The following is a 24514-nucleotide window of genomic DNA, read 5'->3' as shown; positions in this document are numbered from 1 at the left end:
TGGCCCCAAGTTGTTTTATTTTAAATAATCTATACTCATAGATAGTTCATATTTTGGGTTTTAATTTAATGCTACTTTATTTTCTTGCCCAAATTGTAACCTTGGCCATTGGAAGATGTGTGTGTTTGTGTGTGGGGGCGTGCACATGTGCACACACACTGGGCCTGAGTCTTGAACTCAGGGCCTGGGTACTATCCTTGAGCTTTTTTTGCCTAAGGCTAGCACTCCACTACTTGTGACATATTCCTCTTCTAGTTGTTTTATTTATTTGTTTGTTGTGATGTCTGATTAGAGATAAGAGTCTTATGGACTTCGCTGCTCAGGCTGGCTTTGAACTGTGATCCCCAGATCTCAGCCTCTTGAGTAGCTAGGATTATGCTGTATGGGTGTGGGTTACTGGCATTCAGCCTGTGGGGAGCTATTTAGCTCAGTTCTGGACATCTATATGTATAGCATGTCAAATCATTGTATGTGATATGTGCATGTGTGGTGCTGTGTTTATATCATACCTCACTCCATATTCATCTTACATCATTTCTGCTGTGGTGAGGGTTCTCCATTTCTCCAAGAAGCCGAGGTTCCTTTTATTGGTAAACGATATTAGAAACCAAGAACTAGATAATTTTACTATTTAAAAGTAATAAATATTGGGCCGGGAGTTTGGCCTAGTGGTTAAAAGTGCTTGCCTAGCATGCATGAAGACCCCGGTTCGATTCCTCGGTACCACATACATAGAAAAAAGCCGGAAGTGGTGCTGAGGCTCAAGTGGTAGAGCTCTAGCCTTGAGAAAATCCAAGGACAGTGCTCAGGCCCTGAGCTCAAGCCCAGGACTGGCAAAAAAAAAAAAAGTAATATTATTTTATTTTATTGCTAAATGCTTTCAAACCTGCAAAATGATTAAAAATTAATACTCATCTTTTTTTTAGTTAGTACAATACTTTGGTCATATAATAATTTCTTGTGAACCAATTGGTTTTTACTATTTAAAAAAGATTCATAGCCTAAACACTGGTGGCCCTGCCCTATAACCCGAGCTACTCAGGAAGCTGAGATCCAAAGGCTCAAGATTTGAGGTCATCTCAGGCAGAAAAGTCCACAAGACTCCATCTCCAAATGACTAAAAGCAGGGCTGTAGGTGTGACTCAAATGGAGCATAAGTCAACTGAGTGTGAGGCCCTGGATTCAAATCCCAGTATACCAAAAGAAAAACAAGTCTAACATCAACCGATTGTCTAAAACTTTTTTTTTTTTTTTTTTTTTTTTTTGCCAGTCCTGGGCTTGAGCTCAGGGCCTGAGCACTGTCCTTGGACTTTCTCAAGGCTAGAGCTCTACCACTTGAGCCTCAGCACCACTTCTTGCTTTTTTCTATGTATGTGGTACCGAGGAATCGAACCCGGGTCTTCATGCATGCTAGGCAAGCACTTTACCACTAGGCCAAATTCCCGGCCCCTGTCTAAAACTTTTAAATCTGTGGTATTCATATGTTTTGTAGCATAGTGACATGGTAATGTACTGTGAATCCAGGCAACAGAGGATTAGATGAGTCTCACAACTACTTTTCTTGGAGTTGGGGTTGTTAGGTCCCTTTTCTGCTTGTAGTAATTGAAATGTAAACAGTTCTGCTTTATTGCCTAATGTGTGGGCATTCAGGATCTGGGTGCATGAAAGCTGTTGCCTTCTGAGCCCAAGGCTGCTTTGTTTTGTTATGTATGGTTCATCCCTGGTGTTTGCACACCTTTTAAATTAACTCCACATGTTTGGCCTGAAGCCATGAACCAAGAAATTAAAGAAGATAGCCCACAGGCTTCTGGTAGAAAGCATCCTGTTTCTTGGCTGCGGTCTCACAGATGTCCTTCTACTCCAGGTCTGACAGAGATGGCCGTCTTCAGCTGTGAGGCCCACAATGATAAAGGACTGAGTGTGTCCAAGGGCGCCCAGGTCAACATCAAAGGTAAGCAGCAAGGCAGTGGCCCAAGTGTGTCCTGAGGGTGAAGGGGACACAATGAGTGCTTACGTAGGCTGGAGTACTGGCTTTCTTGCTGACCTTGACCAAGTCCTGTCATCTATTGGGTTTCAGTGTCCTCCTCTGAAAAATGGAAATAATTATAAAAGTAACATAGCTGAGCCTTCATGAAAGTAAAAATAAAAAACATCTCACAACAGCACCTGCCATTTAGGTTTTGATACATATGTGCTAGTTTCCTTCCACTTAGTCCAGGAAGACAATTAACTTGGTATGTTTGCCTTTGATCATTTGTGCCTGTCCTCGTTCACCTTCTAAGGATGGAGTCACTTAAGTGCTCCATCTTGGGAAAGTGCTCTGTCCCTGAGTCTCATGCAAGGGTCTGCCAACTGCTTACTTAGGGACGGCGGGGGGGGGGGGGGGAGGGAGAGCCAGAGAGATGGGCAGCTTTTTTCTTATGGGAGAAGAGTCGCTCTGACCATCTTTCCCCTACACCCTCTCTTTCTTGCTGCCTCTGAACTTGGATTTCACTAGAGCTGAGCTTGCTTGGCCTGAATTATAGGAATAGAATCAAAGGCCCAGTTTCCCCAGGCTATTGAAAATGCGTCCCCCTGCTTCTACCCTGCCATTCATTCATCCTGCTATGTAATTCAAAGTATTTAAATCCCAAAATTGAAAGAAAAGGAAAACCTATAAGTAAATCCTGTTGTCTTATCTCTTTTCAGGTCATCTTGCTTGCTCTCAAAGAAATTCAAGCATATTTTATGTGTTAGTATTTGATCTTAGTTTAAATCTTGGGAAGTAAATATAGGGTTCATATTTACTCCCTCTTATCCTTGGAGAGACAAACAGTGCAAATTTAATAATAGGTTAAAGGCTAGGCCTTTGTACAACTACTTAAATATAATAAAACATATTAAGACAAATAAAGATGGGGAGATACAGAATGAAATTCAAAACTACAAATGAAAGTAAACAGGAAGCTGATTTGGGTTAAAGACTGTGAAAGGTTTTCCTTTGTTTTTTCTCTTTTGGCCTGGTCTGGAGTTTAAACTGGAGTGAACTAGAGTTCACTCTACTGGTATACCATTTGAGCCATGCTTCCAGTCCAACTTTGTACCAGTTAATTGGAGATGGACTCTCATGGACTTTTTTTTTTTGCCTAAGCTGAGTAGCTAGGTTACAGGTATGAATCACCAGTGCCTAGCTAACAGGATATTTTCTAAAAGTTCATTGGAATTTTTTTAAATGAAAAACCAAAAGTGAATACTAGAGGAAGTGTATAACTTCCTTCCTCTTTTACAAATCTCATTATTACAATTTCCAAACATATGTTAGGAATTTCAGAAATTAGTGAGTGGGTGTAAATTTGTAAAGTCCTTTTTCCTAGAATATAATAAACTTCTTAAAATTTAAAAATGCATAAAATGAGAAGCATGTAATTTTTATATTTCACACACTTTTTTAAATCCTGTTTCTAAACCTTGTGGTTTCAGCTTTTGTTTTATTTTCAATTTTCTATCAGAGCAGTAAGGTTCCCTCCCTCTAAACTGTTATTACTGTGATTTGTGGTGGTCCAGTTTTGATCTGGAAAAAGCGGATTCTTTAGGGTGGTTCTGCAAATAATCTGCCTAGGAAACTGAGTGGAACAATACACTGACTGTTTCTTACTCGGCGAGTTACAAAGTGTACTTGTAAAAGTGCAACTCCTTGCCATGCGATCCAGTGTGTGCTAAATGAACTCCCAGACTCCTTTCTCCTGATCTCATGCTCTCCATTAACACTTCACTACACCTTACCCGGCTGTGTATATTACCTGATTTGTTCCTACCACAGGCCCAGAAGGCCGCCTCTCCCCCTCCCCCACCTTGTAGAGAAGGGAACTGACTAGACAAGCATGGAGTTATGCCCAGGACCCTACAGCTGGTTACGTGGAAGAGCAGCCTCTGGGGCCTCATAGGTGCTCTTCACAATCAGCTTGCTGCCCCCCTCATGTGGGCCACTGAGGCCTAATAAGGGACACAGCTCTGAAGCCATGCAGACCTGGGCTCAACTTCCTGCTCTATTGTTTATGACCCCTTCCTTCCTTCCTTCCTTCCTTCCTTCCTTCCTTCCTTCCTTCCTTCCTTCCTTCCCTCCCTCCCTCCCTCCCTCCCTCCCTCCCTCCCTCCATCCTTCCTTCTCCTTCTCCTCCTTTTTTTTGTGCTGATCCAGGGGCTTGAACTCAGGACCTGCGCATTATCCTCAAGCTTCTTGTGTTCAAAATTAGTGCTGTACCACTTGATCCACAACTCCACTTCTGGCTTTTAAAATACTTTATTAGAGATAAGAGTCTCATGGACTGTCCTTCCCACGCTGTCTTCAGACTTCCGTCTTTGGACTCGGGCCTCCTGAGTAGCTAGTATTAGAGGCTTGAGCCACTGGTACCCAACATGGCTGTGGTTTCTGACATACTTACAACTTTTCCATTCACTTCCCTCGTCTGTTGTGAGGGATTGTAAGCCTGTTTAATAAGGTCCTAGTGATGATCAAATGGGGAAAATTTATGATGTGTCTGGCAGACCGTAAGCCAAGAAAATGCTTGCCATCATTCCCTATGATAATTATAATGGATAATTAAATTTAGTACAATGCAGAGCATTCTGTATTCTAACTGAAGTAAAAGCCTTTGTCCCACATGTCTCTAAAGCCATGCAGTCATTATACTATATCCACCTTCTCTAGCACAGGCAATTAGCTTTTGCTTTAACTGACTCACATGTCTTCTAGGCTTAGAAAGTCACACACACACACACACACACACACACACACACCAGTGACACGACTCTTCTGGTCTTATCTGTGATGACTGTGAGTCTCCTTCTCTGGGCCTTGCTAAGTTCATCACTGCCTTTTCGTTCTCACAGGAAGGTCAAGAATGCTTCTTGAGTGAAGGACATGGATATCTCCACATTCGTCTTCTCTCTCCATCAGAAAGCAGAGCAGTGCATCTGTGTTCCACTTGTCAGACCCAAGCAGGACCATATCATTGCTAAAAGTTTTCTCACAGGCTAATACCATTGTCCTCAAGCCTAGATGTGTCCTCTTAATGTGTCCTTCCTTTGGCTAATCTCAGAGTGTATTGTCTCCATACGATTGTTTGGTAGCTGTGGCCTCTCTTGGTTTGTACCAGAGTCAAGCATGTGTGTTTGCTTTTCTCTAGCAATTCCCTCTCCACCAAAGGAAGTCCACATCCACAACAGTACAGCGCACAGCATTCTGATCTCCTGGGTCCCAGGATTTGACGGCTACTCTCCTTTTAGGATCTGCAGCATTCAGGTAAACCTCCAGGAAATAGAGGGAAGTCATGGGTTGGTGCTTCCTGGAGTTCCCTGGGTCTCTTTCCTTCTCAGGATAGCCTGGAGTTCATGTCTCCACTTCCACATTTGTCCAGAACCTCTTGTTCCTGCCCTGCCTCATGGGACTTTATCCACAATGTTTCTTCCGCCTATGCCTACTCCAGGACTCAGCTGGAGGAGCAGCATGTTTCCCAGGGAGACTATCAGGAGGCCAGGGAGAATTAATTGGCAGTCACAAAAACATCTCCCTAAACACATCTTAACCAGGCATTCAGGAGGCCCGAGCTCCCTAGCATGGCTCTTCCTTCAAGACGGAAGTCACCTGTGATAGTAAATGTGGTACATTAGCCAGAAACCTGGGGGTGATAAACCTGTAGAATCTTGAGCCCTTCCTAATCACTACCTAAAATTGGTATGAAACAGTAGCAAAAGAAATATAGGTTAGTCAACATTAAAGAATCCTTGTGAGGATGTGCGTTCTGCTTTCCCATTTCATCAGAGCACTGACACTACTTTTGAATGATGGTCTTTAAGGCCCAGGGATATTTTCTACATGACCTTACTTAAAACACACCAGCCCCGCAGGCACAAAAAGCTCACTCAGCGGGTGAGTGGCAGGCCTGCATCAAACCTAGGAAGACCTGATGCCAGCAGTAGAGCTTAGTATCACCTGCTTGCTTCATAGGCAGAGGAGACATGTTGTATGGGAGTGGTTTCCAAACACCCAGAGATCATCTAAGGATGTGTTCTATCTTGTACTTTATCACACAGTATGGATGAGAATTATTAGTTTCCCACATATCTTGGTCTTGTTCATTAAAATGTTAACATAGTACAGGCTGGTCATGTCAAACTTCACTTAGAGAAGTGATTTCTAGAGAATTTTGTGGAGAATTTTGTGTTGACAACAAGATGTTTTTTTAAATACCAACTGGCATGAGTTTTTCTGCCTTTGGTGCCTCCTACTCTTTATCTAGCAGCTGTTCCTTCTCTGAGGAATAAAAACATGTATTATCCCCAAAATAGCCTTTACCCTCACCCCACCACTCCCACCCAGCCTTGCTTAATTATTGCCCAACCTCGCTTACAAATATCCCAAGTACTCCAACCTCCCAAGTAAGATTTAGGAACTCTTTCTGTCTCTACAATTCCTTACCAGGGCTATCTGCTTAAAACGAAACAACAAAAACCAAACCTTTTCTGAGCTATGTTTCACATCCTATAACATTCGCCGATCTAAAGTTGCAGTTTCAGGCTTTGTAGTATATTTACATTTGTGCCACCATCATCATGTACTTTTGTCTATATTTCTAAGAGATAATGATCTGTAGTTTTCTTCCTACAGATTTTTATTTGTTGTCAGTGTGCTGCTGGTATTATATAATAACTTCCTTTTGAGGATGTTATGGATTCACCAGTAAAACCACCCTGTCATAGGCTTTTCTTAATAGGATTTTGGTTTAGTATATTTAATTTAATTTATTTATTTGTTATATTTGGTAGCTTGTGTGTTTCTGGGACCTTGATCATTTCATCTAAGTGATCTAATTCATTATGATCTACCAATGTCTTTTAGTCTTGTTACATGATATTTCAGAGCTTCCAGGCTTGGAAGCAGATGCTTGTATCTGAACATAACAAGCCAGCCTTTCTTTTTTTGCTGGTTATTATTATTATTATTATTATTATTATTAGTAGTAGTAGTAGTAGTAGTAGTATTTTTCCAGTCCCAGGCTCGAGCTCAGGGCCTGAGCACTATCCTTGGGCTTTCTCAAGGCTAGAGCTCTACCACTTGACCCTCAGCACCACTTCCAGCTTTTTTCTATGTATGTGGTACCAAGGAACTGAACCTGGGTCTTCGTGCATGCTAGGCAAGCACTCTACCACTAGGCCAAACTCCTAGCCCCTGATTATTTTTTTATTTAAATATATTTTTATTGTAATTAATAGAAGGGTTACATTATATTCTCCAGATAGAAGGTGCATTACTTCACAAGCATTGCTACCCCTTCTCATGTTTTTTGTCCCCATTTCCCTCCTGCCAAAGCCAGCCTTTCTTAAACCTTCACCAAGTATTCCAGGAGTCTAAGGGATAACTTCAGGATGATTGAGAAAGAACAGCACAAGCACTGCCCCCACCACCTCCTTTTTGAGAGGCTAGACCTGTAAGGTGGCAGATGCTCACATAAAAGCTGAGAAGGCACTGATGGCTTATGCCACCGACTACTCAGGAGGCTGTGATCTGAGGATTATAGTTTAAAGCCAGTCCAGGCAGGAAACTTGTTGAGACTCTTATCTCCAAAAAACTATTCGGGAAATACAAAAGTGATACTTTGGCTCAAGTGGTAGAGCATTCACCTTGAGCAAAAGAAGCTCTGGGACAGTGCCCAGGCTCCGAGTTCAATCCCCAGGACTGGCAGGAAAAGAAAAAAAAGACTAAAGAAAAAAGCAGTCAAGTTCTGAGTTCAAGCCCTAGTGGAAGCACACAAAAAACCTTGGCGGCACTCTTCCACTTTGCTGTGCCATGGCATCTGAGAGAAGTCGGCCTGGAAAGACAGATCACCGGCTTCTGCAGCCCACCTTGGATCCTGCGGTGATGGGTGGAATTATTAAGACCTTGCCTCCCCTCCCATCCTTCTTTCCATTTCCGGTGGGATTACTAGCTTAGCTGATATGACTACAGGACATCCTGTTAAATTCCACACGTGATCTTGTTCTTTATCCACACTGAAAAATTGTGTTATTGATCTCAAATTCATATACAATTTTCCCAACAGTCCCACTGGGGCAAGTTTCTATGGCTTTTTATATTCTGTTGATGAACAGTATATTCTCATTCCTGAAGGAACCAAGTATATTTTTTCCATTTGTTAAAATTTAAACTCTGACTGGGTAACAAATGAATGTTTTGAATGTGATTCAGGTTCATGTACTAGCAGGACACACCCTCTTGTTTCCTTTGGTCCTGACGTTAGTTCCTTTTTTTCACCCATTTTTGGGTCCTAGATTCCATTTCTATTTTTAACTTTCCACGTACTTCTTGCCATTTCATGCCACCTTCTCCCTTGGGGTCCCCAGAAAAGGACCAGTATAGAAACCCCTTCTTCCAGGAACATGTTGTCAAAATAAGTCACTGTGCCTGGAAATGCCCCATGTATGGCTCAGGAAATGGGAGGTAGGCAGAGAGCCAACACCTGCCACCTTAGCTTTAGCTGTTTGTCACCAGGAAGTAGGTGCATACTCAAATGTGAAAGAACAAAAGTAACTTCTGCCAACAGCCACCCCCAAGATAAGCACATGGCCCTTGTTTCTCCACAGATGGCTCCTCAGGGACAATTGGTACCTTCCTGTCACCCACAGGGTCTGAGTCAGAGGTGGGACTCAGTCCCCATACCACCATCATGGTATCACCAGGAGATTAGGATTCTAAAATGCTTATTTATGGCTTCTTGCTCTAAGTTTCAAACAGAGCCCAAAATAATAGCATTGAATATCAACATCCCTAAATGCATCCTCATTCATTATTAAGGGGACTTTGTTGATGAGCGCTTTAGGTTTCTTCTATTTTACCTAATACTACTCTGTCTCCTATGATTTTTATTTGGGGGAGGTGGTGGTGAGGAAGAATGACAGTGCTAGGGCTTGAACTCTAGGTCAGGGTGCTGTCCTTTAACTTTTATCCTCAAGACTAGCACTCCCACTTGGGCCACAGCTGCACTTCTGGCTTTTTGATGGATACTGGAGTCTCACAGTCTCACAGTCTCACAGACTTTCCTGCCTAAGCTGGCTTCACACTGTGATCCTCAGATCTCAGCCTTTTGAGAAGCTAGGATTACAGGTGTGAGTCATCAATGCTTGAGTCCTCTGATTTGATAGTACAACATATTCTTGAATCTTTTTTTGGGAGGGGGAATATGTAGTAGAAAAGGCTGCTAATCTGTCCAATAACTTCTTTCCCAAAACAGGAGATATGCTTTTTAAAAAGGTGGGTCAGGGGGCTGGGAGTTTGGCCTAGTGGTAGAGTGCTTGCCTAGCATGCATGAAGACCCGGGTTCAATTCCTCAGTACCACATACACAGAAAAAAAAAAAAAGCTGGAAGTGGTGCTGAGGCTCAAGTGGTAGAGCCCTAGCCTTGAGAAAGTCCAAGGACAGTGCTCAGGCCCTGAGCTCAAGCCCAGGACTGGCAAAAAAAAAAAAAGGTGGGTGGGGAGCTGGGAGTTTGGCCTAGTGCTAAAAGTGCTTGCCTAGCATGCACGAAAACCCAGGTTCAATTCTCGGTACCACATACATAGAAAAAAAGCTGGAAGTGGTGCTGAGGCTCAAGTGGTAGAGCTCTAGCCTTGAGAAAGTCCAAGGACAGGGCTCAGGCCCTGAGCTCAAGCCCAAGCTAGCCAAAAAAAAAAAAAAAAAAAGGTGGGTGGGGGGCTGGGAGTGTGGCCTAGTAGAAGAGTGCTTACCTAGCATGCACAAAGATTCAGATTCTATTCCTTGGTATCACAAACACAGAAAACGCCAGAAGTGGTGCTGTGGCTCAAGTGGTAGAGCTCTAGCCTTGAGAAAGACAAAGAACAGTGCTTAGGCCCTGAGTTTAAGCCTCAGGACTGGCCAATAAAAAGATGGGGGGAAGGGTGGGATTGTGGCTAAAATTGCCAAGAGTTTCTCTCATATTTGGCAAACAGATTTGGAGGGAGATGTGGGGAGATTCAAGGAGGACATGGAAAGGAAGATGAGGAAATACATGTTTAAAGGAAAATTAGAAAAAGGTTTGTTAGGAGTGAGACATGACAGCCCTTTCCTATTTCTTCCCATCTCACCTAAATGCTGCAAAATTTACAGTATCTTTGTGCTTTTGTGTTGAATTCGTAGGGTAGCAGAGAGGCATGAGGATAGAGTACACACTGCTAAAACTAGCCACAAAGCAAGAACATGGTCCACAGGTTAGGTAATGGAAAGAATGCAGAGTTTTGCTGCCCAGTTACTCAGGAGGCCGAGAAAAGGAGGTCTACAAGTTTGAGACCAGTTTGGACAACTGAACTATTGAGTGCTGTCTCCAATAAAGATTTTTTTGTTTTAAAAAAAAAAGCTGAAATGTAGCTGAAATATTCAATTACAGAGCACTTGCCTCAGAAGGTTCTGGGTTTACTCCTGATGACCATACAACCAAAATAAAACATTAAAAGAATAGCCAACAAATTCATCTTCAGAATTGAGGTGGGCCTAAGAGAAGGCTTGCATATTTTAGATACTTTATTTTATGGCTACTTTATTTGTAAGCTCTTTTATTGTCTAGTACCATGTTATAGACACATGATATCATAATGATACCTTCTTGGTGGTTACCTGTCACAGTGAGACCCCCTATAGTCTAGGCATTTGTTGTTCTTGTCTCTGCACCATGAGGAACACACAGAAATGCCCGTGAGAAAACGTGTGTATCCTGAACGGAAGTAGGTCCTTCCCCTGCTACAGAGGAGCCAAACACTGGGAGTCCATGCCTGCCATTCCCACCACCTTACTAATGCTGGCTTACGTTTTTACTCTTCATTCAGGTGAAGGAAGTCTATCCAATGAGTAATGGCTCAGTCATGGTTTTTAACACCTCAGCCTCACCACATCTGTATCACATCGAGCAGCTGCAGGCCCTGGCTAACTACAGCATCGGAGTATCCTGTATGAACGAAATAGGCTGGTCTGCAGTGAGCCCCTGGATTCTGGCCAGCACAACTGAAGGGGGTAATTCCTGAGACGCACGATGAATGTTTCCTTCAACAGCATAGGATTAGACAAACCCTTCCCAGTGGCCTGACTTGATGTGTACATTTTGCTTATTTGAACTTCATGTCTGAAGATACATTTGACTGACATGGCCAATAAAATAGGAAGATATTTCCTTGGGTAACTTAGAAAAGATTTAGTGGTGATATATAGATTCGATGTCTCAAGCCTGTAATTAGACACTTGGGAGTCAGAGATCAAGAGATCTTGGTTTCAGGCCAGCCCCGGCAGTAAGATGAAAATGAAAAATGTTCACAAGACTTGACTTCAAACAATAACTGGCATGGTGTTACCTGCTTATGATTTCAAATTATGAGAGAAGCATATACCGGTGGACCCAGTTATACAAGGAAGCACAAATATGAGGATCAAAGGCTAGGATGGCCTGGATATAAAAGGGAGAACATGTCTTGAAAGTAATCAGTGCAGGGGCCAGGAGTTTAGTATAGTGGTAGAGTGCTTGCCTAGAATGCACAAAGACCCAGGTTCGATTCCTTGGTACCACATACATAGAAAAAAGCCGTAAGTGGTGATGAGGCTCAAGTGGTAGAGCCCTAGTCTTGCTCAAGCTCAGAGCTCAAGCCCCAAACTGGCAAAAGAAAGAAAGAAAGAAAAAATAAATAACCAATGCAAAACAGGGATAGAGGATGTGGCTCAAGTTCCTGAGTTCAAACCTCGGTATTTATGTTGTGTATACAATGTAAAGGTAGCATCTTTTCTTTCTTTCCCTCCCTCCCTCCATCCCTCCCTCCTATTCCTCTCCCTTTCTCTTTCTTCCTTTCGATGGTCCTGAGCCTTGAACTCTAGGCCTGGGCACTGTCCCTAAGTTCTTTTTGCTCAAAGCTAGCATTCCACCACTTGGGCAACTTTAAGCTTTTTCTGTGATTACTTGGAGATGAGAGTCCCATGGACTTTCCTCAGATCTCAGCCCCTCACTAGCTAGGATTATAGGTGTGAACCGCCAGCACCTGGCTAGCATTTTCTTTTATATTAGAAGATAGTAGCATACTTTTAAAAACAATATTATTTTTAGTTAACACAATCATGCATAATAGCTATTACTGATAGCCAGGATCTGGTGGCTCATACCTGTAATCCTGGCTACTCAGAAAGCTGAGATCTGAGGATCACAGTTAGAAACCAGCCTGGGAAGCAAAGTCCATGTGATTCTCATTTGCAGTTAACCACTAGAAAACTGTAAGTGGTGATGTGGCTTAAAGTGGTGGAATACTAACCTTGAGCAAAAAAGCTCAGAGACAGCACCCAGGTCCTTACTTCAAGTCCCATGACCAACAACAGCAACAAAAGTTATCATGGCATTATATTCAAGAAAACAGCCGGGCACCATGGGTGGCTCACGTCTGTAATCTTAGTTACTCTGGAGGCTGAGATCTGAGGATCAAGGTTCAAAGCCAGCCAGGGCACAAAAGCACCTGAGACTCTTATCTTCAGTTAACTTCTAGAAAAGGGGAAATGGGGGCTTGGCTCAAGGGTAGGGTGGTAGCCTTAAGCTGAAGAGCTCAGGGACAATGTCCAGGCCCAGGGGTAGGGTGGTAGCCTTGAGCTAAGAGTTCACAATGGTGCCTGTGCCGTTACCTGAGACACAACAAGCCTATGTGATACATACTATTGGCTCTTTATTTTCTAGCTCAGTGACAATTTTATGTCTTTTAACTTGAAAGATTTTTCTGTGTGTTGCTTTTGATTTCACAGGTTTTTTTTTTTTTTTTTTTTGTCTTTTCTTTTTTGGCACTGGGGATCAAACCCAGGACGTTGCACTTCCTAGGCAAGCGCCTTGCCACTGAGCTACATCCCAGCCCTTCACAGCTTTTTTTAAATCCCTTTTTATTGACTATTGAACTCTTCTGTGTAGCCATTAAATTTGGATTGCAGAGCTATTGTTTATTTCCAATTCAGGACACTAGCTGTTTACACAGGCTCCTTCCTGCCCAGTTTCTAATTTCTATCTCTGTATCGTCAGAGTGCCAGTCTCTCCCACCCCCCCTCACACATACACGCACACACATTTTATGCTTGAACTCATGGCGTCATGCTAAGCACATGCCCTAACATTGAGTTGTGCCCCAATTCTCATGTTACTTTTCATTCTATTTAAATCTCTACCTTTAAATTGGGGTATTTAGTCCATCAAAATGCCAGAAGAGTGAAATGAAAAGATTGAAATTCATCACATTTTCTGTTGTTCTAACAAGCATTTGTTCCTTCTGGGCTAATCAAATGTGTTTCTGAGCCTCTTTTATCATCTTTGTTGACTTATTAGCTATAACAGTTTCCCTGTTCTTTTTGTGGTTGCCTTAGAATTTGCATCATATATATCAGTTTACTTCCAAGTAATTTAGATCACTGCACAAATGCAAACATTACCAGAGTGTAGAATTGTATTTTTTCCTTGTGGTGTTTTTTAGATTGATGGTATATATAGTTTTAGGATATGTTATAAATCTGTAGCATATTATTATTCAGTCAGAAAAACATGTAGACTGTCGTTTCTGGTAGTCTTTGTCTTTTCGTGTAGCTCCATATTTCATTTGGCGCCATTTTGCTTCTTCTTAGAGTACACTTAACGTTTTTTCTTTTTGTCGGTTGTGGAACTTGAACTCTGGGCCTGGGTGCTGTCCCTGAACTCTTCAGCTCAAGGCTATGGCTCTACCACTTGAGCCACAGGGCCACTTCCAATTTTATAGTAATTAATTGGAGATAAGAGTCTCACTGACTTCTGTGCCTAGGCTGGCTTTGAACCTTGACCCTCATATCTCAGCCTCCTGAGTAGCTAGGATTACAGGTGTGAACCACCGGTATTCAATCATTTTTTTGTGGTGTGGATCTGCTGGTGAGAGATTTCCCTTCTGTATATCTAGGGGAGGAGGAATGTTTATATTGCCTTTGAAGTAAATATTTTACTTGTTTTGGACTGTATGTGTCCATACTCACCTGCTCAAACACACATGCACATTGATGACTAAACCCAAGGTTTTGTGCATGCTAAGCCTGCATGTGTACACTGAACTTACCTGGAATTGACTGATTGAATGACTGATTACTAGTGGTATTGAGGACTGAACTAAAGAACTCACAATTACTAGGCAAGCACTCTCCTGCCTTAGCCACTCTGTCAGTCTTTTTGTTGTCAGGCAGAATATTATGCTTTTCTTCAGATGGGCCTTAGACCACTGGGTGGCTGGCATTAAGGACCACCAAGCACAACCACCTATCTTTTTCAAAGGTATTTTTTACTATACGTAGAAGTCCTGATTCATAGCTATTCATTCTTTTAATACATTGTGTCGTTCCACTTGCTTGTATAATTATCTACAGGGAATATGTAATTGGTACTTTGTTCCTGTTTCTCCCCTTGTGATTTTGAAGGCTGTTTTGGTGGTACTGGGATTTTGAATCCAGCTCACAGTCGATAGGCTCTGCACCACACTTCTGGCCCTTGATTTTGCGCTGTTTAATGATCTCCTTTTTGTGCACAAGAAATATTTGAAATGAACTTCAGCAGTAAAAGCTGACTCTTACATATTTTTTTTGCCACTCCTAGGCCTTGAACTCAAGGCCTGAGTGCTGTCCTTGGGCTTTCTCAAGGTTAGAGCTCTACTTCTTAAGTCACAGCACCATTCCAGCTTTATTCTGTATGTGGTACCGAGCAATTGAATCCAGTTTTTCGTGCATGCTAGGCAAGCATTCTACCACTAGGCCAAACTCCTGGTCCATAATTTTTTAATTGTAAACACTAAAATAGGGTTGGGCCACGTGTCAACTAGTGGGGCACAGTTTAATCCTTTGAGGTTTTGCTGTTAACATTGGTTACATAGCACTGGGCTTGTGCTTCAGTCCCAGGTCAGTGACTGCCCAATACTGAAACAAGACTATTTTGTATGTCTGCTCAATGCTCCTTGAATCAAAAGGCATTCAGCTGGATGATGGGAATTGACTAATCCTACCCTATATAGGCTAGAGCCTTCAGAAAAAAAATCTTCAGTTTCTAGGGACTCTATTACTTCTCCTGGCTATATTTTTTATTTACTTTGTCATTTTCAATGAATACATTCTCAGCTTCCACAGGGAGTATGTATCAAAAGTAGATATAGCCAGGCATGCACCGGTGTTTCCAGCACTAGGAGACAACAGCAGGAAGGTAACTTGAGCCAGCAATTTGAGGACAGCTTGGACAATATAGCAAGACCAATCTAACAAAAATAAAAACAAAAGACAAAAAAATGAATATCTTGATTTCTCACTAGATTGCATTAATTTTTTCTAAACAACAAATTTGGGTTGGACATTATTTTTTCTGTCCCTACCCACCTCCTTCCCTTTCTTCCCCTCCCCCCCTCCTTTTACTCTTGCCAGTCTTGGGGCTTGAAGTCAGGGCCAGGGCCCTGTCCCTGAGCTTCTTTTGCTCAAGGCTGGCATTCTACTAGTTGAGCTATAGTGTCACCTCTGGCTTTTTCACTTATGTAGTACTGAGGAATCAAACCCAGGGCTTCATGTATGCTAGGCAAGTACTACTAAGTCACATTTGTAAGCCATCTTTCTAATTATTTTGGGTGGTTAATTTCAGTTAAGTGTTTTTTTGTCCAAGCTGGCTTCCCACTGAGATCCTCAGATCTCAGCCTCCTGCATAGGCACATAACAAGCATGAGCCACTGGTACCTAGCTCAACTTTGGTTCTTTTAAATGAGCTTTTCTCCTTAACTCCAGTTGTATAAGCTGTGATGCCCATTTGTCTTAGGCATTGTCATAGGTATGTGGCCCTGCTAACCTACAAATACAAATCCTTTGGTCCTACGACTTTCCTTCAACACTTATTCCTTTGAAAATGTTTTGTTTCTTCCTCCCAAAATTATTTTGGACAATTGTTGGACATCATCAATTGCTTCCTCAATTTTCTCTCATGAAATAGTTTATTCAATGTGTTTTGTTTTGTTTTTGCCAGTCCTGGGCTTGAGTTCAGGGCCTGAGCACTGTCCTTGGATTTTCTCAAAGCCAGAGCTCTACCACTTGAGCCTCAGCACCACTTCCAGCTTTTTTCTATGTATGTGGTACTGAGGAATCGAACCCGGGTCTTTGTGCATGCTAGGCAAGCACTCTACCACTAGGCCAAACTCCCAGCCAACATGTTGCTTACTTTAAGGGTTTGTTTTATGGTACTGGGCCAAGCACACCAGTGCTCTACCATGAATACTTTTCCTTTGGCTATTTTTCCAGTTCTTGGGCATGAGTTCATTATTTGGATTTTAGGTTTTTTTAGCTGCCTACTCTGGCTTTGTCTCCTTCCATCTACCTTACGTGCTTGACCTCTGACATTCATGAAGTTCCTCCCTTTACACATAACCTTTTCTGATCTTCTGCCTCCTCCCATTAAAGAGGGAATGCCCCAATTTGATTGGCACTCTGTGAGCATGGGTGGGGCCTGTAAGTCTCCCTGCCTCATGATTGGGCAGATTAAGCCAGACACTTCCCAGAGTCAAAGTTGGTTTTCCTCTATTCTGTACATTCTCCCTTCCTTCCATAAAGAAGTCTTCTGCCTGTCTCAGGACTAGGAACATAGGTGAGTGCTGATGTTCTAGCAGACAGGTGGGATCGGAGGGGTGAGATAGAGTCTTTCTCACTGGGAAATAGACTTGCACTTCTCCAGTCTTCACTGTGGCCCCTCACTGTGCCTTCCCATTCTAGTGGGAGCTTTTCAATTCAGAGAACTACTCCTCTCCTATGGACATTCCAGGGAGAATTTTCATGGTGTGGCAAGATTTGATTGAGGGACCCCAAAGGGGCAGCTGCCTTACCATCAGACTTTCAACCACATTTCCCAGTGTTAGTCATCATTTGGGGTGCTGAGCCTCTCTATAGTTTTTTGAGGGGAGAATCAGCTTGCTGAGTGAACAGTACCTTTATCTGGCTTTCAGCAGATAGTTGAAGATTCTTGACTTTTCACTGTTCTTTTTCCTTTTGAGTATATCTTTTACATTCCCTACTGTCCTAGTAGAGAGGTTTGAGGACCTGATGAGTCAGCTGTGTTTATCCCTAAATTCTACCACACATTTGAAAGTGTATGCCTGAATCCAGTTGTCACCTTGGCCTATATGATATTTACTAAGTGGAAATTCCTTTTAGCTTCATGAGTACTGTTTCTAGAGTCAGTAGAAATGAAGTGGGTTATAATTTTGTTTTTCACACACCTCAAATATAATTTAATCCTTATTCTTTCTTTACATAAACTTTTTTTGCCAGACCTGGGGCTTGAACTCAGGGCATGAGCACTGTCCTTGGGCTTTCTCAAGGCTAGAGCTCTACCACTTGAGCCACAGCACCATTTCCAGCTTTTTCTATGTATATAGTACAGAGGAATCAAACCTAGGACTTTGTGCATGCTAGGCAAGCACTCTATCACTAGGCCAAACTCCCGGCCCTTATTTCTAAACTGATTAATATTACAATTCTCATATTAATACACATAATATGCCTAATATTTTTCAATGGATGATAGCAAGTATTTTGTTGCAACATTTATAAATGTTACCTGAACATTACATTTATTTCTTTTTGTCACTATTTTGCTACAATAATTGTAATTCCATCTATAGATTAAATTCTTAGAAATAAAGGACTTGAGGGATGAATGTATAGCTTAGTGGTAGAAGTTTGCCTAATATGTTCAAGGCCCTGAGTTCAATCCCTGCACTAGAAAGAAAATACAAGTAGAAAAACAACAAAAAGCTGGTCAAAGAACATAATGTTTTCAATGTGAGTAGAATAGTCAAGATTCTCATTCCAATAAGATGTAGTAATCTTCTTTCCTAAATTATTTTATACACACACCCACCACACAGTTGACACTCCATTTCTATGGGCTCAGATTTAACTGAGTATCAAAAATATTTGAAAGGACTGGGAATTTGACCCAGTGGTAAAAGTGCTTGCCTAGCATGCACAAAGACCCAGGTTTGATTCCTTGGCACCACATGCTTAGAAAAAGCCAGAAGTGTTGCTGTGGCTCAAGTGATAGAGCTCTAGCCTTGAGAAAGCCCAAGGACAGTGCTCAGGCTCTGATTTCAAGCCATGGGACTAGAAAAAAAATTGAAAAAAAATCAGTCTGCACAGATTTTTTTTCTTGCCACCTAGTGTAACAACTATAGTAGGTAAAGATGACTTAAAGCACGTGGTAGAGGTAGGTAGGTTCTGTGCAAATATTATACCATTTTGTTTAAGATCTTACACATCCATGAGTTTGTTTCGTTTTTGTTTTTTGTGGGTCATGGGGCTTGAACTCTGGGCCTGGGCGCTGTCCCTGAGCTCTTCAGCTCAAGGCTACCGACCTACCCTTGAGCCACAGCCCCACTTCTCATTTACTAGAGATTAATTGGCAATAAAAGTCTCGGGACCTTTTGTGCCCAGACTGGCTTTGAACCTTGATTCTCAGATCTCCACCTCTTAAGTAGCTAGGATTACAGGTGTGAGCCACCGTGCCCAACCATGAGTTCTATTTTTGTGGAGTCTCTGAAACCAGATACTGAAAATGACTGTATAAACATTCTTAATGTATTGAGTAATTATTTCTGGTCAGATCAGTAATCTGACTCTAAACTTCATAATGACAGCTTCATTCTGAGCTCACCAGATCCCTGCCTTGCACACCTCAAATGCCACAGAACCAGTGTCCGTTCTGCCCTGCTGTCTTCACACCTTTCCAGTATCTATTAGAAAACCCTGTTTGAACTGTCAGTTTTGCTGCTTCAGGAGTCTGAGCACCAGCCTCCTCCTCCTCCTCTGCTTTTTTTGTGCTTTGTAAGCCCGCTTCTTGGGAGACGTCCACTTAACAGTATCTTAAGGCCTCAGTAGCCAGTGTGACTTATGAAAACTCTATAATGCTGGGCACCAGTGGCTTAGGCCTGTCATTCTAGCTACTCAGATGTTAGAGATCTGAGAATTGCAGTTCAAAGCCAACCTGGGTAGGAAAGTTCTTGAGACTTTTGTCTCAAAATGCAGAAGTGGAGCTGTGGCTCAAGTGGTAGAGCACTAGCCTTGAACAAAAAGAAGGAAAGAAAAGGTAAAAGAAAAGCTGAAGGTCAGTGTCTAAGCCCTGAAGCACATACATACACAAAAAACCAAATAGCCAGATGCCAGTGGCTCATGCCAGTAATCCTAGCTACTCAGGAAGCTGAGATCTGAGGATCAAGGTGCCACACCAGCCCAGGCACAGAAGTTCGTGAGACTTTTATCTCCAGTTAACCACCAGAAAACCAGAAGTGGAGCCGTGGCTCGAAGTGGTGGAACACTAACCTTGAGGTGAAGAGCTCAGGGACAGTGCCCAGGCCCAGAGTTCAAGCCCCACAACCAACAGAAAACAAACAAAAACCTCATTGGAAAGGAGGTGGAAATTTTTAGTTTGGTTTTCAATTTTCATAAGACATTTGAAAACTAAACAATGGAAAACCAAGATGAGAATGAAGCTATATGTGTGTCTCATCCTTTTTTTCTTATTTATAGCTCCATCATCTGCACCTTTAAATGTCACAATGTTTCTGAATGAATCAAGTAATCAAGTGGATGTCAGGTGGATGAAGCCCCCAATTACACGTCAGGATGGAGAACTGATGGGCTACTGGATATCTCACATGTGGCAGAATGTGGACACTTCTGTAAGTCTGAACCCTAAATGTATGCTTACTCATTTCCATACTGATTTCACTATTTCAGAAGCTTTGGTCTTATTGTGAGGAGTTAGAAAAGGCACCATTCGGCAGATGTAGTGTAAGAAAAACCTCCAATTAGTCATCAGAAAACCAGAAACAGGTATAGTTCAAGTGGTAGAGCATCTACTGTGAGGAAAGAAAACTGAACAAGGTCATGCAGCCTTGTCTTAAGTGCAAGTCCTGGCAGTGGCATACACAGAAAGAAGGTATCTAGGGGCCAGGAGTGTAGCCTAGTAGAGTGCTTGCATAACATGCATGAAGACTTGGGCTCCATTCCTTGGTACCAAATATACAGAAAAAGCTGTTAGTGGCACTGTGGCTCAGGTGACACAGAGCACTATCCTAGAGCAAAAAAATGTCCAAGGACAGCGCCCAGACCCAGAGTTCAAGCCCCAGGACTGGCAAAAAAAAAAAAAAAAAAAAAGAAAGATGGGCTGAGAATGTGGCTTAGTGGTAGAGTGCTTACCTAGCATGCATGAAACACTGGGTTCGACTCCTCAGTACCACATGAACAGAAAAAGCTGGAAGTGGTGCTGTGGCTTAAGTGGTAGAGTGAAGGTCAAGGACAGCACCCAGGCCCTGAGTTCAAGCCCCAGGACTGGCAAAAAAAAAAAAAGAATCTAGTAACCATCAAAGCATGTGTTTTGAACAGGAGTTGTGTTCTTAGAAGTAGGTGGAACTGGGGTGCATCTGGATGTCAGATAGTTCCTGTTTTATACTCTAAGACAGAAAGATCCCCTTGAATTCTAGAAGAGCACTCTAGTCTGATTACTAATTTCATGTCACAACAGCAACCCAAATACAAAGATTTCTGTGTGATAGCAGGGTCATTCCCTTAAATGATAGCTGGTGTGCTTGTAATGACCTGGTTAGGCGAGACTCCAGCCAAACCCAGAGACACACATGAAGTCAGAATACCACTGTTACCATAGGGACTCACGCCAAGACGGAACAAGGCAGGCAGCTGAGAAATGAAGTCCAAGTGTAATCTGATGAGCAGCTTCCAAAAGGTTCTTTGCCCACCTGGGTAAGGAAGAGAGTTGAGGTAATCCAGGACTGTCCTGTCCAGGCTGGCTTCTAGTCTTGAGTCTTAGATATCAGCCTCATGAGTAGCTAGGATGACAGATGAGAGCCATTGGCACGGACTCAGAAAGTCAGTTTTCTTAAGAATCCTCTTTGAGCCTAGTTGTGCAAAGGGCACTAGTGGTGAAAGATGGATTATGGCCTGAGAGTCCAGGGTACTACAGGCCAGGGACACTCAGCTATGCTGGTCTTCTTGCTTCCCTTTGTTCACAATGGCCTCCTCCTCAGAGCAGACTGCACAGTTAGGCTGTGATCTCTCTAGTCATCTGCCTCCTTCAGATGCAAAATCATTCTTCCAGCAAGGAGACCATTACATTGTACTTACTTGTTGTGCGTCATGATGATTCCTGGCAACAAAAGATGCATGGCTCCTGTTCCTTTGGTAACGTGGTCTGATGCAGCTAAGCTTCTAGCTCATAATCTGCACATGGAGACAATAAAAACACTGAAGGAGCCTGAGAGAGGCCCCAAACCCATACCAAAGTGAAGTGAGCAATGGTCTCAGGCTCTGTCATCCTAATTTCTAGAGCTTTCTTTGCCTTATGTTTCTGAGCCAGACACTGATGTCTCATACTTGTAATTGTAGCTACTTGAGAGGCTGAGAACTGAGGATCTGGTTCAAGTTTGTACAACTCTCATATCCAATTAACCACCAAAAAGCCAGAACTGGAGCTGTGGCTCAAGTGGTAGAGCACTAGTCATCAGAGAGGAAAACAAAACTCAGGACAGCTCCCAAGCCCTGAATTCAAGTTCCAGTACCAACATACATACATACATACAGACATACACACACACAGTCATTTCATTTTTAGAAAGCATTACTAAAACTTTTTTTTGCCAGTCCTGGGCTTGAGCTCAGGGCCTGAGCCCTGTCTTTGGACTTTTCTCAAGGCTAGAGCTCTATCACTTGAGCCTTGGCACCACTTCTAGCTTTTTCTATGTATATGTGGTACTGAGGACTTGAACCCCAGTCTTCGTGCATGGTAGGCAAGCACTCTATCACTAGGCCAAGTTCCCAGCCTAAAACTACTTCTTTAAGGCTGGGGAATTGAATTATTTTGAAATTTTCCATTTTTAGCTGTAATATATGGGTGTATGTGTGTAAATACACAATTTCATAACTTCCTTGGAAGTGATCTTTGGGTGGTTTTAGCAATGACACTGAAGATAGGTGTATATTTTTGTTATCTCACTCTTGTGTTACTTGTAAATTAAGAACTGTCCAGTCTTTGTTGCATAGATACCTGTTTCATCTCACAGAAGATAAATACTTCTTTGTGGCCTTGTGGGGTTTTCAGTTTAGTGCCCCACAATTGCTAGGCTGGTATTCTATCATTTCAGCCACATCTCCAGCCCTGTTTTTCTTTTTTTTGAACTCAGGGAGTAGGCATTGTCCTTGGGTTTTCTCAAGGTTAGAGCTCTACTACTTGAGCCACAGCACCATTTCTGGCTTTTCTCTATATATGTGGTACCAAGGAATTGAACCTGGGTCTTTATATATGCTAGGCAAGTACTCTACCACTAGGCCAAACTCCTGGCCCAGCCCTGTTTTTCTTGATATACTTTGCCTTCTAAATAGATCTAAAAATCCAGAGGTAAGGAAAACATACAAACTGGTTCACTTTGAAGTTGGAGCCTTGCATTTGCTTTATATGCCTCTGTGACTCTATGGACACAGGTATTGGCACAGCTGTGCCATCTAAACCAGCTCGAGAGTTTCTGTGAATGGAACAGTCCTTGTATAAATGAAGCTAGAGTTTTCAACCCCAACCCACTCTTATAAAGGATCAGTGGACCCTCTATTTTTAAAAAAAGGAGTTCAATGAGCAAATAAAGTTATAAAATACTTCATATTGAATTCCTTTTTTGAAGACCTACCGCATATACTGGCAAGATAAAGACCCTGAAATGTTCTATAGTAAATACATCTTCGTCAACAATTACTCAAACATTAAATAGGGATTTAGTTTATATATGTGATTTTTGATGCTCATTCTTTTAAGATTATGGCTGTAATGGTGAATACGGTTCAATATGTGTTTGTAAAAAGTACAGATTTTAGAAAGATATGTCATAGCAGAGGTTATTGTGACCTTGAAGCAGGTGATCAGGCTGAGAATATAACTCAGTAGTAGGATGCTTGCCTAGAATGCATGAATCCCTGAATCCCCAGCGTCTCGGACTTTTACTAGAGGATTCCTCAGACCTCTACTTCCACCGTTAATAAGCTTGCCTGTGACTGCTAGTACAATAAGGATGCACCCACATGTTGAGACACACTGCCCGTCTCTTTTCTTTCCTCATCGCTCCCACAGAGGAGAGCAGGATATTCTAGCAGGTGTTACTTAAGGCACGAGGAATAGGTAAGGTTCTTTTGAGACAGGCCAGTAAGTAGTCCAACCTAAGTATTGATTAAAGAGGATACATTTTTCCTGAAGGAGAAACCTGTAGTGTGGGTATTTTCCATGAAGGAATCAAACTTTTGATGTGTTAGATAGCCTGCTGATTTTCCTTTTGTACGCAGAGACTTGAAAGATATTGCAAAGTGAGTCTGAAAGAGGATCAGATTAAGTGGAGGAAACCTAAGCTGTAGCACATTGTTGAACACAGTCAAGGAAACAAACCACTACTGTTTGATCATTTGCAGTGTGCCAGATGTGCAAAGAAACTCATGTAGAACAAGCAAAAAAGAGTATTCTCTAAATCGGGGGGTGATGGCTCATGCCTGTAATTCTAGCTACTCAGGAGGTTGAGATCTGAAGATTACATTTCGAAGCCATCCCAGATAGGAAAGTCTATGAGACTCTTATTGCCAGTTAACTACCCAAAAGCCAGAAGTGGGTCTGTGGCTCAAGTGGTAGAGTACCACCAACCTCAGTGAAAAAGCTTAGGGGCAGCATCCAGGCCCTGAGTTTATACCCCAGTGTGCACAAGCACATGCATGTGTTTGTGTGCACGCACACAGTTTTTTCTTGTCTATTTCCTAAACGATTCAACAACATAAACAGTTAAGAAGGGCTGGGGGCGTGGCCTAGTGGTAGAGTGCTTGCCTAGCATACACAAAGCCCTGGGTTCCATTCCTCTGTACCACATGCACAGAAAAAGCCAGAACTGCTGCTGTAGCTCAAGTGGTGGAGCACTAGCCTTGAGAAAACCCAAGGACGGTGCTCAGGCCCTGAGTTCAAGCCACAGGACTGCAAAACAGAACACACAAAAACACTATTTGCATTGTACTAAGTGTTATAAGTAATCAAAAGATGGTTAAAATAATATGCATGGGGTTGAGGGGAGGGAAACAGGGACAAAAACATGAGAAGGGCTGTCGATGTGTGAGAAATAATGCACCCACCACCTGACAAATGTAACTGTAACCCCTCTATACATTACTGTCAGGGTCCTTTGTCCCCGGTCCCTCTCAACTAGTAGGAGAGTGGGGAAAATCATGCCCCAACCAGGACGAGCTGCGAGAGGAAAGGGCCCACTGTACTCCAGCACTCAGCCTTCCTTCCCTGGAGCACGAACAGAGACGCCACGCAGCTTCATCAAGGCAGGAAAATCTCTCTAATAAACCTGCCTCCTGAGGAAGTCCCTCCAGCTAGTATACCCTCACTCTAGGTCCCAACAGAGAGTGATAAAC

General features: G+C 42.5%; 1 protein-coding gene across 1 annotated transcript in view; it reads left to right on the top strand.

Annotated features, from left to right (window-relative positions):
- The window catches only part of Mertk (MER proto-oncogene, tyrosine kinase), a 122156-nt gene that overhangs the window by 56452 nt on the left and 41190 nt on the right, over positions 1-24514 (top strand). The window contains exons 5-8 of the mRNA XM_090336375.1: positions 1865-1951; positions 5166-5281; positions 10852-11035; positions 19589-19740. Of these exons, the coding sequence (XP_090192501.1) occupies positions 1865-1951; positions 5166-5281; positions 10852-11035; positions 19589-19740 (539 nt within the window). The remainder of the gene's footprint in view (positions 1-1864; positions 1952-5165; positions 5282-10851; positions 11036-19588; positions 19741-24514) is intronic.

This window comes from Megascapheus bottae, chromosome 7 (genome assembly GCF_031878675.1).
Source record: "Megascapheus bottae isolate mThoBot1 chromosome 7, mThoBot2.hap1, whole genome shotgun sequence".
Taxonomy (NCBI): Eukaryota; Metazoa; Chordata; class Mammalia; order Rodentia; family Geomyidae; genus Megascapheus; species Megascapheus bottae.
The sequence above is the reverse complement of the archived record's forward strand: the minus strand, read 5'-3'. Positions and strand labels throughout refer to the sequence as shown.